General features: G+C 56.5%; 1 protein-coding gene across 3 annotated transcripts in view; it reads left to right on the top strand.

Annotated features, from left to right (window-relative positions):
• The window catches only part of PHACTR3 (phosphatase and actin regulator 3), a 228,891-nt gene that overhangs the window by 175,225 nt on the left and 38,285 nt on the right, over positions 1–15,381 (top strand). For all 3 annotated transcript variants that reach the window (XM_051835075.3, XM_017337824.4, XM_089306954.1), the window contains exon 8: positions 7,273–7,426. In XM_051835075.3, the coding sequence (XP_051691035.3) occupies positions 7,273–7,426 (154 nt within the window). The remainder of the gene's footprint in view (positions 1–7,272; positions 7,427–15,381) is intronic.

The raw sequence follows: 15,381 nt of genomic DNA, 5'->3' as shown, positions 1-15,381 counted from the left end.
CCCGTTAACCTTGATCAGGTTCTTTGCTCTGAAATCTACCTTGTCTGATGTTACCATTCCCACTTCAGCTTCCTTTGATCCGTGATAGAATGGTACATTCTTCTACCTTTTCATTCTAAATCTATTTGAAGTGTGTGTCTTGTAGCAGCAATCAGCTTGATCTTGCTGTGTTTTCCATTCTGGGAATTTTTGCAGTAATTCTGGAGTTCAGATGCCTGCTCTCCCTGTGAGTGGACCTGCGCAGGTGGAACTGCACCGTCTGGGTGTTGATTCCTGGTTGTCCCATCTGATTTGTCTTCTCTTCCCTGCCTCGTGTGCCGACGCTTTTGTCGTCCTGTTTGTGTGCTGTCTCGGTACTGTAGCAGAAACGCTTTCCTTTGCTGTTGTAGTGCTTGGTTGCTTTAGTGTTCGCAGTGCATTTCGCTTCGTCACTGCCCACCTCATGGGGGCGTTGACCACCCAACATAAACACCTCTTGTTTCTCCTTCCCGGAGTTTTGATTTATTCTCATTCATTTTACTCCTGTGTTACAAATTGCACCCTGTGGTGTTATTGATAAGATCAGTTCTCTCTTATACAAAATTAAGTAATATGAAAAAATACTGGGGCCAGTGCTGTGACAGCACAGGGTAAGCCACTGCCTGTGACACCAGACTCCCATGGGAGCACTGGTTTGAGTTCCGGCTGCTCCGCTTCTGATCCGACTCCCCACTAATGCACCTGGGAAAGCAGTGGAAGATGGCCCAAGTCCTGGGGCCCTGCACCCACGAGGGAGGTACAGGTGGAGCTCCAGGCTCCTGGCTTTGGCTGGCCCAGTCCTGGCTGTTGCAGCCATCTGGGGATTGAGCCAACAGATGGAAGACCTCTGTCTCTCCCTCTCTCTTTAACTCTGCATTTCCAATAAGAAAAAAATCTTTTAAAAAATTATGCGTTTACCCTTGTAGTCACTGTTGCATTGTTTGTGTTTCCTTGGGCAGCTTCTGGTATTCTTTTGCTTCTGCCTAAAGGACTTCTTACGTCGTATATTAGAGTGAAGGTTGTTTGTGGTCATTTCTCTCAGACGTTTTCTCTCTTTAAAAAGTATCCATTTTACTTTACTTTTGAAAAGTGTTTTTGCCAAGAATGGGATTTGTGTCTCATTCCTTTCCCTTTTGCTGCCTTAGAGGTGCCATCCCATCGTCTCTCTCTTGCACTGTTTCCGCTGTGACGTCGGCTGTCTCTCCTGTGCGGTGTCTTCCTCTGGCTGTTTTCACGACTCTGCCGTTATCAGTGGTTTTGATGACAGTGGTCTCACCGCGGTTCCCTTTCTGTTTCTTGGCTTGAAGATTCAGAGCTTTTCCTACTTCTTTGCAGGCCTGGGAGGTTGTTGGTTGTGAGTTTTGCCTCTGTTGGTGTTGATATTTTTGTGTTTCTGTAAATATTCCCGAGTCTTGTTAGGGGAAGCTGGTGAGTTCCTTGGAAACCGGCTGGTTCCTTCAGACCTCGCTGCTAAGGTTTCTTAGACACGAGCAGAGCAGAGCTCAGTCCAGGCCCGATTACTCCCCCGTGCCTGAGGCAGGATGCTTTCTGGCCATGCTGACGAGAACAGCGCAGCGTGCGCCCTGGGCCCCCTTCCTCCCCGAGAGTCTTTGAGTGACGCTTCCATCAGCTGAAGGCACCAGGGGCCTTTCTGCCTCCGTCTCCCTTCTGCTGCTCTGCCACCTCGAGCTGCTTTGGTTCTCTTGGCCTCTCAGTTGCGGGTTTCCAGCTTGAGCTGCTTTGGTTCTCTTGGCCTCTCAGCCGCGGGTTTCCAGCTCGGGCTGTTTTCCAGGTTCCCCTCTCTGAGCCACAGCCAGGCAGGACGCCTGCAGTCGTAGGCTTCACCTCGTTTGACTCCTGTGTCTCAGGAATCGCTGTGCCAGGCTACGGACTTGAAGCATCTTGAAAGCCATTGTCTCATATATGTTGACCTTTTGAGTGATAAAAACCAGTCCATGATCTCTGTCCTGGGCAGAAGCAGAAAACGTCATCAGGTTGGCTTTGGAGCCCGAGACGCCCCCTCCGCTCGTGGCTCAGTGACTGAGCCTGCGCAGTACGGTAAGGCAGGTGTGTTCCGACTGTGCCGATGGAAACGGTGATTGTGGTGAGTTCTCCAGACTTGCCTTTCTTTGTCGAGTACAAATGTCTGAAGCCCAGATAATGAGTGTGGTCAGGGAAGGGTCACACGGACACATAATTCGAACGTGTTTGAGGACGCACAGATAGGAGCACTGTCATGTGCCTGAGGCACGGTCCCTGCTGTCATCCTGTCTGGGTCCCTTGCCTGACGGCGCCCGGTGGGACATGCGCTCCCTCCTCCTCCTCCTCGGTGCTGGCTGTGGGGCCGGCAGGACTGCTCCAAGTCCCACACCCACTGCCGTGTCTCAGTGTGGAGAGGGGAAGGCAGGATGGCGCCCAGGACTCTGCTGCTGAACTCCGCGGGGGAGGAGCCAACAATCCATCCCACCGGCCAGCCCTGTCAATCAGCTGTGCATTGGCAAGGCTGTTTGCTGGAGTTGGACTTGATCCGCTCGTGCTAGGGTTTGACTCTTTATTTAGTTAAGTTAATTTGGGGCTGTGCATTGGTTTCCACTCTCACCGTGGAGTCTCACCGAGCAGAGCTGCTTGAAGCTGAGTGGAAGGCTTGGCCTGGGAAAGGCCATCTTTGCCAAGATTCCCGAGCAGCGGCCTCTCTGTGCCCGGTGAGCTCTGAGTCAGGTCAGGGCAGGTCCTGGCACTGGCACCAGGGAGCCACCAGGCAGGGCAAGTGGCGGTGCCGGGCAGTGAGCTGTGGCCGCGTTCTCGCACCTTTCTGTTCCCTCCGCATCCTTCCAGCTGCCTCCAGCGTCCTGGCTGCTCAGCGGCCGGCGTTCGCCACAAAGGCAGACTCCTCGGGCACAAATCAGATGTTAGAGCCGCAGGGCAGGCAGCGACACGAAAAGGTGACCCGCTCTTGGCGCAAGTCGGCCGATGCTCTTACATAAACATCCTCGTGTGGCTGTGACCCACCGGCTGATTTCCAGGGTTCTGGAGATGTTGATCGTAACTTTTTTTCCAATTTATTTTTTGAAGATTTATTTACTTGAAAGGCAGTGACAGAGCAGGGTGAGATCTTCCATCTGGTTTGCTGCCCGAATGCCATCAACCTTCAAGGCTGGGCCAGACCAAAGCCAGGAGCCAGGAGCTCCATCCTGGCTTCCCACGTGGGTGGCAGGGTTCCGAGCACGTGGGGCATCGTCTGCTGCTTTCCCAGGTGCATCAGCAGGGAGCTGGATCGGAAGTGCAGCAGCTGGGACGTGAATCAGCGCTCTGACTTGGGACGTTGGCGTCACAACGGTGGCTTAACCCCCTGCCCCATCACGCCAGCCCCTCCAGCATCTTTATGACTTTTGGGCCAGATAATTACCTTCTATTTTCACTACAGCATTCTTTCTTTTTTATTTATTTTATTGTTTCTTTTATTTAAAGGAACTATATTCATGCTACAAAACAAAATGCGGAAAACCAAAATCAGTAATGATCAAGCCCTGACTTCCCTGGTCGTCTGTACAGAATGGAACGCGTGCACATGCCTTTCTATGCAACACGCTTTCTTTTCTATTTGCTGTCCTAGCAATGTTTTGTGCACGTCTTTTCCCACTCAGTCGCATTTCCACCACGTTTAGTAGGTACAGCATTCCCAGCAGGTAGATACACTCTAACTTTTTTTAAAAATTTATTTGACAGATAGAGTTATAGACAGTGAGAGAGAGAGAGAGAGAGAGAGAGAGAGAAAGAAAGAAAGGTAGGTAGGTAGGTAGGTCGGTCGGTCGGTCGGTCTTCCTTCCATTGGTTCACTCCCCTACGGCCGGCGCTGCGCTGATCCGAAGCCAGGAGCCAGGAGCTTCCTCCTTGTCTCCCATGTGGGTGCAGGGCCCAAGCACTCGGGCCATCCTCCATGATACACTGTAACTTAACATGTGCTTTCTCCTTGGGCTTTCGGTTGTGTTTGATTTCTTACTTTCATAAACAAGGCTGGTTTTCACATCCCTTTATCCGTGTTTTATACGCCCGTCCCGTTTGTTCTGGGAGGCAGAGACAGCATTTGGGGGCAGCTAGGGAAGAGGGTCCATCTCCCACCACGTGGACAGAAAGTGCCTCTTCCTCAGCTTGTTCTCCCTGTTCGGTGTGACCGTGCGCTCTGAGCAGGTGCGCTCACTGAGGTAAACTCAGGCTGAAGGATCACTCAGACCCAGTCAGCTGCCGAGTTTCTCAGTGTCCTACCGTGCGCCCTGTGCTCACAGCGGCTGGGCTGGCAGGAGAGAATTCATGTGGACCCAGTTCTCATTCCCACCTAGAAATCTCTGGGGCAGGATCATCGTCTCGGTTGTCGTCCCTGAGACATAGGCTTAAGGCCGTCCTTCCTCAGAAGCTAGAAAGATTAAAGCAGATTCTGCGTGCTGTGACAGTAAGCACGCTGTAGTCCCCAGGAAGGCAAAGTCCTTTGCTACCACCTGTCAGGCCTTTGGCATCCAGGAAGGATTTGTCGCGAGACCTTTTGTGCAGTCACTCTGGCTTCCGACTTCCCCCGTGACGTCGTGACGACCAGCGGAATCTGGTTGTACAGGTGCAGTGCTCCCAGGGCTGAGAGAGCCTCGCTGATGGGCTCTCGGTCTCCATTCTGTCTTCAAAGCACATGGCATTCGGGCTTACACCGCACACTCAGATTTGAGCTCAGCTCTGCATTTTTCCTTTATCTAAAACTTCAGCTAAACTCTCGTGCTTGTCGGGTTTTCGTCTTGTGTGCTGGGAGTCGACTCTCTTCTGGGAGCCATGTGTCTTAGGAATCACCTGCCGGGTGATGCCTAAGCCCCCCAATATCAATCAGTACCCCTAGAGAAGCTGCAGAACCCAAAGCTGCAGTCCACGTCGCACCTGCTTCTTGCAGACAGTCACCCGCGCACTGCCAGGGGAGGGGGCTGTGGGGGCTCTTTATCAGAAAGCTCTGAGCTGAGGAGTGACCCTCTCTGCCCGGGGATGCAGCCGGTCCCTTCTCCACTCTCAAGTGTGGACGCTCCGCTTCCCAGGGGCCTGCTTGTGCCAGGTTTCCCTCCTCTGATTCTGGACCTGTGTAAGTGCAGAGGCCACACTCAGCCCAGTAGACCCCACCCCTCCCCCAGTCATTGACTCAGCGAGCTGAGGTCTTGGGGAAGAGGCAGGCACTAACTTGGCCAACGAGAGAGCTGCCAGTTGGTGGGGGCCTTAGAACGGGGCCGTGTGGAGCAGGTGTGATGGTGTCAGAGGCTCCCGGAGGAGGCCTGGGTGGCCAAGCCATGCTGTTCTGGAGCCGGTCAGCCCTGGACAGTGCTGGCAGAGCAGGGTGGAAGGCGGAGGGAAGAGGTAGTGAAAAGCCCCTGAGGTGGGCTTCTGGGAGTTAAAAGACCCTGTTGGCCAGAGGTGGAGAGCAGAGTGTGCAGTGGGCAGCACCACGCAGGGCCGTGGAAGTGCCAGCACCGCTCATGCCCAGACCCAGACACTTGTGAGAGAGAAAGTCGGTGCTGTTAATACTCAGCTGGGAGAGCAGGTGGGAACCAGGCAGGCCCTGGAGGTGCAGATGTGTGGAGCACACGACGCGGGGGCCAAGCGAGCGTGATGCTGGCATCGTGACCCCTCTGAAAGCACTCATCCCCCGGAAAGTACTTTGAGTGGGCAGACCTGTGCCTTCCAGGGTCAGCTCCCTTCGGTCACCTGGGTCTGGATCCCAGCAGGTGGGGGCCGGGTTGACAGGCGGCGCTCCTCTAAGCCTGTGTCTGTCCCCTTCTCCCTCGCCCTCGGTGGGTCTCCTGGGTCCAGATCCCAGCAGGTGGGGGCGGGTTGACAGGCGGCACTCCTCTAAGCCTGTGTCTGTCCCCTTCTCCCTCGCCCTCAGTGGGTCTCCTGGGTCCAGATCCCAGCAGGTGGGGGCCGGGCTGACAAGTGGGCAGTCCTCTAAGCCTGTGTCTGTCCCCTTCTCCCTCACCCTCAGTGGGTCTCCTGGGTCCAGATCCCAGCAGGTGGGGGCCAGGTTGACACGCGGCACTCCTCTAAGCCTGTGTCTGTCCCCTTCTCCCTCGCCCTCAGTGGGTCTCCTGGGTCCAGATCCCAGCAGGTGGGGGCCGGGCTGACAAGTGGGCACTCCTCTAAGCCTGTGTCTGTCCCCTTCTCCCTCGCCCTCAGTGGGTCTCCTGGGTCCGGATCCCAGCAGGTGGGGGCCGGGTTGACAGGCGGCACTCCTCTAAGCCTGTGTCTGTCCCCTTCTCCCTCGCCCTCAGTGGGTCTCCTGGGTCCAGATCCCAGCAGGTGGGGGCCGGGCTGACAAGTGGGCAGTCCTCTAAGCCTGTGTCTATCCCCTTCTCCCTCACCCTCGGTGGGTCTCCTGGGTCCAGATCCCAGCAGGTGGGGGCCGGGTTGACAGGCGGCACTCCTCTAAGCCTGTGTCTATCCCCTTCTCCCTCGCCCTCAGTGGGTCTCCTGGGTCCAGATCCCAGCAGGTGGGGGCCGGGCTGACAAGTGGGCAGTCCTCTAAGCCTGTGTCTGTCCCCTTCTCCCTCACCCTCAGTGGGTCTCCTGGGTCCAGATCCCAGCAGGTGGGGGCCGGGCTGACAAGTGGGCAGTCCTCTAAGCCTGTGTCTGTCCCCTTCTCCCTCACCCTCAGTGGGTCTCCTGGGTCCAGATCCCAGCAGGTGGGGGCCAGGTTGACACGCGGCACTCCTCTAAGCCTGTGTCTGTCCCTTCTCCCTCGCCCTCAGTGGGTCTCCTGGGTCCAGATCCCAGCAGGTGGGGGCCGGGTTGACAGGCGGCACTCCTCTAAGCCTGTGTCTGTCCCCTTCTCCCTCACCCTCGGTGGGTCTCCTGGGTCCAGATCCCAGCAGGTGGGGGCCAGGTTGGCACGCGGCACTCCTCTAAGCCTGTGTCTGTCCCCTTCTCCCTCGCCCTCAGTGGGTCTCCTGGGTCCGGATCCCAGCAGGTGGGAGCCGGGCTGACAAGTGGGCACTCCTCTAAGCCTGTGTCTGTCCCTTCTCCCTCACCCTCAGTGGGTCTCCTGGGTCCAGATCCCAGCAGGTGGGGGCCGGGCTGACAAGTGGGCAGTCCTCTAAGCCTGTGTCTGTCCCCTTCTCCCTCGCCCTCAGTGGGTCACCTGGGTCTAGATCCCAGCAGGTGGGGGCTAGGCTGACACGCGCACTCCTCTAAGCCTGTGTCTGTCCCCTTCTCCCTCGCCCTCACCGGGTCTCCCAGGAACACTGCCCAGGAAGTGCAAGAAGGATCTCCTGGCGGTGAAGCTGAGGAACCGGCCCAGCAAGCAGGAGCTGGAGGACAGGAACATCTTCCCCCGGAGGACCGACGAGGAGAGGCAGGAGATCCGGCAGCAGATCGAAATGAAGCTCTCCAAGTAAGTGGCGGCCGTGTGGCGCGGCCCCGGAGACGGGCTCTGCAGAGGGTCCCAGCCGCGCCACGGCGCTGACGCTGCGGGCCGTCCTGTGCATGGTGGGAAGTCTGGCTGCAGCCCTGGCCTCCACACGCCACCCTCGGTGACGGCCAAAGCTGCCCCCAGCATCGGCAAACCTCTGCTGCTGGAGACGGACTGATCTGCAGGGGCCAAGCAGGGTGGGTGAAGGAGTGAGGGGTCCCGGTGGGCGGGGACCTGCCACACTGGTGAGGACATGCCTTCTGCAGCCGAGAACAGGGGACGGTCACTGGTCCCCTCTGATGGATTGTTTTCCTGCAAGACTGTGGGACTGGTGTGGCCGAATCCCCTACGTTTCCCAGGAAGAGCTCTACATGCTTGTGCACTTACACATAAACACGTGTGTACTCCTTGCACGTGCCCTCATGTGTATACAGACATGTTATACGTGCACACAGTCGTGCATATACAGACGTGTAGGCATGCACACGCATGCATAGACAAGCATGCTCTACATGCACATGTACCCATACATACACACATGTGCTACATGCCTGTGCTGTCATGCTTGTACAAACATGCTCTACATGCACATGTACTCATACACACACATGTACTACATGCCTGTGCCGTCATGCTTGTACAAACATGCTCTACATGCACATGTGCTCATACACACACACATGTACTACATGCCTGTGCTGTCATGCTTATACAAACATGCTCTACATGCACATGTACTCATACATATGCAGACATGTAGTATATGCTTGTTCAGTCATGCTTATGCACACGGGCTACACACACACACACAGATAACAAACATGCATTGCATCCATGCTTGAACATATACAAAAGTACTACACGCACTCAGACAACACATGTGTGCTCATACACAACATGCAACATGTACTACTTGCACCTTCACTCACGTATGCAGACGTGTACAGTGTGCATGCACACTTGTACACATGCAAACATGTTCTACATGCACATATATGTGTACAGAAATGTTATATGCACATGGTCATACAGATGTAGTATAGGCATGCACTCATACATAGACAAACATGCTCTACATGCCCGTGTACTCATACATGCAGATATGTACTACCTGCTTGTGCACACTTATACAAACATGCACTGCATGCATGTGTACTCGTGTATACCAACATGTACTACATGCATGTGTACTTGTACATGCACGGATGTGTATTACATGCCTGTGCAGTCATGTTTATACAAATGTGCCACTACACACATGCATATATGACAAATATGCACTGCACACATGCTTGCACATATAAAAGTGTAGTGCATACACATGCCTCATGGAGACCACACGTGTGCTCATACACAATATGCAACATGTCTACTGGCACATGCACTCACGTATGCAGATGTGTACAATGTGCGTGTACACGTGTACATAAGCATGTTCTATGTGCACACATATGTATATAGACATGTGGCATGTGCTCATACACTCATACAGGTGTGTGCTCTTGTGGATTGTGTGTGTGCCAAGTAAATAGTGTGTGTACCAAGCCCATCTGCTGTCTGGCCGTGACTCAGAGCCGCCAGGGAGCTCCTTCTGTGTTTCAAGGTGGCCTGGGTGACCTGTAGCCCAGCGCCGTGTTAGGGGCAGGGCACGGTGGGGCTGCGGTGTCTCGGCAGCTGGGGACAGCTGGTGCGGGTCTTGTGCTCTGAGCCAGAACACTTGAAAGGCTGCCAGCGGGTGAGGGCAGAGCTGTGACGGTAGGGTGGCTCTCAGGTCGGGTGGCTCCTGAGGTTGCTGTCCAGGCACCAGGGCCTGGGGGTCCAGACCCACTCAGTAGCTGCTCTGCGTCCAGGCCCCCCTGCGGCTGCTGTGTGGCGCTGGCCGAGTGGCGGCTCCTGTGGGAGACTGGGCCCTGCGGCACCTGGCTTCCTTAAGCTCCGAGCTCCCCAGAGGTGGGGTCCAGGCCGGCCCTGAGACTCTGCACTGCAGGGCGGGAAGATGCCCACAGAGCTCGGCACAGGGTCCCTGGGTGCAGCCCCGCCGTGGTGCCGCCTCCTCTGCTTCCCCTGTGCTGGGTAGCAGCCTATCCTCACGGCACTGGCTGTGGGCGACAGTGACCTGGACACCCCTGGTCTACTCCTTCCCTCTTTCTCTCCCTGACGCTGGCCCTTGGGGCAGAGGCAGCTCCCCCAGGGAGAGCAGGACCAGGTCCCACGGCGTCACTGTCCCTGGGTCTCTGATCTTTGGCCGGCGCCTCTCATGCCCCTGCCCCCAGGGCCCCAGGGACCTGAGGCGCCAGCTCTGATTCTGCTTCTGTAGGCTGAGACGAGGCCTGCGAGCCCGCGTTTCTAACAAGCTCCAGGAACACCTATGCCACGGACAAACTTTTCAAAATTAGGAGCCCCATTGCCCACCCGCCCGGCACCTGGGCTCCAGCTGGAGCCCCTCAGGACGGGGACCAGGAGTGTGTCTCGGGAGCGCTCTGACGTCCGAGGAGCCACTCTGGGCTCCGGATTGGCCACACCCGCTGGCCGCTCTGGGCTCCTGCTGGCATCGCTCCCTCCACCAAGAGTGGCTACCCCAGGCGACCTCGCTGCCCGCGCTCCTGGAAGCCCCGGTGGCCTGGCCACGGCACCTTGCTCTGCGCCCCCGGCATTTGTTCGTTTGTGCAGGGCTCGGCGATGGGCCCACGCGTCTCGGCCTCTGGCTCCTGGTGAGGGTGACCCTTTGTCCGGTGCCCGTCCGCTCCCCAGTGCTGTCCCCTGAGTGGGTTCTCTGATGGTCCAGGCGCTCCCTGCGAAGCCGCGCCTCTTGTCCCTGCCGGTGTTACCTGGCCCTCCCTCTGGGGCTGTCGGTGTGCTGTCGGCACAGAGAGGGGCCGAGTCCTGATAAACCCATCATGCGCTGACAAGGTCTGACGTCACAAAGCCGCCGACTGCACCTCCCCCCTGCACCCCCAGCCCCAGGCAGTGGGTGCTGTCGAGTGACGGGCATCCCCCCCCCCCCAACTGGGGGCTCCCGGCTGCTGCACTGGCCGCCACCATCTGGGAGGAGACCCAGACGCACGACTCTAAGGTCCGTTTCCGCTGAATGTGCGTCGCAGTCGAAAAGCCACCAGTGGAACAACCGTACCTTGGGTGCTCTCTGTGTTGCCATTTCCAATGCTTCCACGGATGTATGCAGTTTTGGTTTTTAAAACCACTTACCGGGCAGCACCAGGTAGCGAATGTTCTCTGCTCCGTGGCCCACGCCTCTGTCTCCCCACGCAGTCCAGTGGTGGCACCAGAGCTGCCTGCGATGTGGGCAGGCTTTGTGTCAATCAAACTTTATTTACAAAATCAAGGGCAAGGCTCGCTGCCAAGATGGGCCCTGTGGTTCATCCTATTTGTGCCAGGTTTCAGACCCTTCTCAGGCCGGAGCTGGGCAGAGTCCTGTTTTCTTGTCCCACGATTGGCACTCGGCTTCCTGCTCTGCCACTTGTATGGGTTTTCTATTTGATTCTCAAACCAAGGTCTCCGGCCGGCACTGTGGCTCACTAGGCTAATCCTCCGCCTGCAGCGCCGGCACCCCAGGTTCTAGTCCCGGTTGCAGCGCAGGTTCCCTGCACCCGCATGGGAGACCAGGAGGAAGCACCTGACTCCTGGCTTTGGATCGGCGCAGCACCCGCCGTAGTGGCCGTTAGGGGAGTGAACCAGCGGAAGGAAGACCTTTCTCTTTGTCTATCTCTCTCACTGTCTATAGCTCTGCCTGGAAAAAAGAAAAAAAAAAACAAAAAACAAAAACACAGTGAGTTGGCTTGGACCAAATACAAGGAAGTAAACAGCGATAGTGCGTGTGGCTCTAAAACACCCCAAATGAACTCAGGGGGTTATGGGAATGCGGGAAGCATGGGCCCACCCTGACCCTGCAGAGGGAGAGGAGTCGGGCGGGGTGGGGCTTCCGGAGACTCCCGGAGGCCCCTGGACCAGAGGCCCGAGCAACGTGGAGCCCGGATCCGGGCCGCGTCCGTTCCTCACTGAGCCTGTGGCGGCAAAGCTCGCGCCAGCAGGTGGCAGCCCCCTGGACGGTCGCCAGCACACAGATGGACGGGAAAGCAGCCTCGAAATCAGACACGGAGGTCACTGCTGGCCAGTTACACCTGCCAGGTCGCAGGCGGCCTTTCTGGTGGGCGCGGCGCGGTTTTCCCGCAGAATCGCTGTCATTGGGTCCCTTTGTCTTGGTTTTGCCTTCTTCCGGAGGTCCCTCAACTGTCTCCTGCTGAATAAGTCAGCCCTTGGTTGCCATGGCAACGTGCCGTCTACCGGGTTCCGAGGAACATTCGGGGTGTGCGTGTGTTATTTCCAGACGCTTAATGTTTTATCTCCCGGCACTGCCAAGGCTCTTCTGGATGAATCGTCTGCCCCGCCCCTACCCCACCACATAACTTACGCTGTGAGCGTGGTCTGGGGTCTGGGTAACTGCGACTTCACCCCCTTCTGTCAGGAGCTCAGCTTCCCTTTCAACCTGTGCACGGTGGCTGGCGCCGGGCTCACTAGGCTAATCCTCCGCCTGCAGCGCCAGTACACCGGGTTCTAGTCCCGGTCGGGACGCCGGATTCTGTCCCGGTTGCCCCTCTTCCAGGCCAGCTCTCTGCTGTGGCCAGGGAGTGCAGTGGAGGATGGCCCAAGTGCTTGGGCCTTGTACCTGCATGGGAGACCAGGAGAAGCACCTGGCTCCTGGCTTCAGATCAGCGCGGTGCGCCGGCTGCAGCAGCCATTGGAAGCCTTTCTCTCTGTCTCTCTCTCTCTCTCACTGTCCACTCTGCCTGTCAAAAAAAAAAAAAAAAAAAAAAAAAAAAAAAAAAAAAACCTGTGCACAGGCAGCCTCCGGGGGCCACAGCCCCACGCGCTCTCGCTCCACACGCAGGTGTGCCCTGGGAGGCCTGCACAAAGCACTGGCCCCACTGCTCAGTGCACTGATGGCAGCACCAGGGACAGCCAGCAGGGGGCAGCCACGCTGCTTGCAAGTCCGCATGCTGACCACTGGGAACAGTGGCCCTGGCGGTGCAGGAGGCTCCCTCGCCCACATTTCGGTCTCCTCACAGTTAAGTGGGTGCTGTCATCATCTCCACTTTACAGATGGGAAAACTAAGTCCATGAGGGGCTCAGTGACCCACCCCAAGCTGGGCAGCTGGAAGAAGTCCAGGAGGGAGTCAGAGGGCCGTTGGGAATGGACAGCGGGCCTGGGCCTGGGCCCCGGCCCCGGGAGGGCTCTGGACAGTGCAGCCCAGCGCTTGCTTCTGTCTCGGTGCTGACCGATCTCACACGGCTTCGGCTTCAGCCAGGGTGAGTTCAGGCAGCCAGCTGCACACCGGAGCTGGGGGCAGGGGATGTTGCCCGGTGTCACAGGCCAGGCAGGGAAGCAGGCACAGGGTCACCCAGTGTGGAGCAGGTGGGGAGGGCATCCGGAGACCGACTCCTCCCTGCAAGGGTGGGCTCGGGTCCCGGCTGTGGGGGTACGGATGAGCCCTGCCAGCTCCCAGCCTTCTCTGGTTGTGGATCAGAGAGAGAGGCAGCACCTTTCTCGGGGCCCTTTGGAAAGTTCTAGGTGAATCCCTCCAACAAGATGTGAACAGCGCACGTCTGGCAGGAGGCGCTTGCCGTGGCAACGCTGCTATCGCCGTGAGGCTGGACATGTGCTGGGCTGGTCGTGGCTGGCACAGGGCACAGGGGCCGGCAGTGTGTGAGGACCGCGTGCTGTCGGGTGCTCGGCGGCTGCATCGGCGCCTTGCTATTGACGGCGTGCGTGCGTGGTGTTCTTATTCGTGGCTGTTGCATGACTTTGCCGGCAGAGGAAGACCTGGACAGCCAGTTTCTCAGTGCGGCACACACCTGCTATTAGGGCTCCCCCGGGAGGCCTTTGTTCTGGGACAGCGTGAGAAGCGGATTACAGTCTGCCGCGGCTCTCCGAGCGGGGCTCGGTGATCTCGGATCAGCACAGTTCGTTCTGCAGCTCCCAGAACGGGCACAGCTTCCCCGAGGCTGCGTGGGAACACAGGAGCCCAGGCGCGACGTGCTGTGCTCCCGTGCCCACCGTGCCCTCCTTGACATTTGCAGAGTGTTCGAGAGGATTCCTGCTGCTCCGGGGGTGGGGCTGCGCCCTGGCCAGAGCCTCATCACAGCAGGGCTGGCTCTGGGCATCCGTGCGGCTGTTTTGCTGGCGGAGCTGCAGGGGGGAGCTGGGGCTGGAGCCCTTTCTCACTGCTGGGGACACAGAGTTCAGAAATCTTTGTTTTTCTGGGCTGGGAAGGAAGAGCTTCGTTGCAGGGTGGGGCGAGTTGTGTAATAACAGGTGACCCTGGACAGCGGTGGACTGAGGAAGGTCCCTTTCTCCCGTCCCGAGCCAACTCGCAGAGCACTGGGTGGGAGCCCCGTCTGCCCGTGTGCCTGGGGCCAGGGTTACTGAGGTGGCCACTGTTGACGTGCGTTCAGGGTCTTCCCTGTGCCCGCAGCCTGCTCACGCTCCACACGTGCTGTCTCCTGAAGCCTCCCGAGGCGCCCTGGGGAGGTCCTGTCGGTGGTCACTTGGCCACGTCACTCGGCAGGGAAGGGTGGCAGGAAATAGTTGAGTGGACGTGTGGCCGTCAGCTCCGTGCCTGGGCCACAGCGGCTGTAGGTGCCATCTCCAGCCCTGCTCCACGTCTCCTGAGTAGGAATCTGCATTTGAACAGAGCTCTTCCGTCAGCTGTCACAGCCGCCACACCCTCTGCCGTGTCCCCTGCTCGGCATCCTTGGAAGCTGACCTCAGAGGCTGCAGTGCCAACCGAGGCGGCTTCGGCACAGCTGGCCTGTGTCTTAGGGAGAACACACGTTCTGCACTCGTTGTCCTTTTTGCTTTGGCCACCAGGAAGCTAAGAGCCAAGTGTGCAACTCCCTGTGGCAGACGTGTTGTGTCCTTAGGTGTGTGTCTGTTTGACCGTCTGCTGTATGCCCTTTGCCTCAGTTTCCTCAATTCTCCCTTTAATCCTTTTCTAAAAGTTATTTATTTAAATTTTTAAGGTGAACAGATTTCATGTGTGTCACGTATACCAATTTAGGAGCACAGTGATAATCCCCACCCTACCGTTCCTCCTCCTTCCTTCCTTATTCTGTCTGAGTCTTCAGGGATCTACTTTCAGTTTGTACTCAGAAGATTAACTCCATGCTAAGAGTTCGACAAATAGCAAGAAGAAACACTGATACTCAACGGTAGAGACGGGGCTATGAACAGTCCTAGGATCTCAGAATGTCAGTTTCACTTGTATACGTTACATGTTTGGGGAAAACTTATGCTATTTGTCTTTTTTGGGATTGCTTCATTTCACTAAGTATAATGGTTTTCAGCTCATCCATTTTGTTGCAAAAGATAAGATTTCATTATTTTTTACTGCTGAGTAATAGTCTGTAATAGATATCTAGTATATATAATATGTATAGTAGTACATAGTATCTATATTATATGGTATAGTAGCATATATATAGTATATCTGATTTCTTTAGTCATCAGTTGATGGACATCTGGGTTGGTTCCATATTTTAGCTATTGTGAGTTGAGCTGTGGTAAACACGGGCATACAGATAACCCTTTCATAGGCTGTGTCATTTAATTTGGGTAAAGCCCCAGGAGTGGGATGGCTGGGTTACATGGTAGGTGAATGTTCAGATTGCTAGGTATCGCCATATTGTCTTCCACAATGGGTGCACTCGTTGACATTCCTACCAGCAGTGGATCAGGGTACCTTTTTCCTCATATCCTCACCAGCATTTGTTTGCTGCTTTCTGCATGAGAGCCATTCTGACTGGGTGAGGTGAAACCTCATCATGGTTTTGATTTGCATTTCCCTGGTAGCTACTGATCCTGAGCGTTCTTGCACGTGTCTGTTGGCCATTTGAATTTTCCCTTTTGAAAAAATGCCTGTTCA

Source organism: Oryctolagus cuniculus, chromosome 11 (assembly GCF_051225735.1).
Source record: "Oryctolagus cuniculus isolate XC-2025 breed Fujian yellow rabbit chromosome 11, ASM5122573v1, whole genome shotgun sequence".
Classification (NCBI taxonomy): domain Eukaryota; kingdom Metazoa; phylum Chordata; class Mammalia; order Lagomorpha; family Leporidae; genus Oryctolagus; species Oryctolagus cuniculus.
This window is presented reverse-complemented; position numbering and strand designations above follow the sequence as displayed.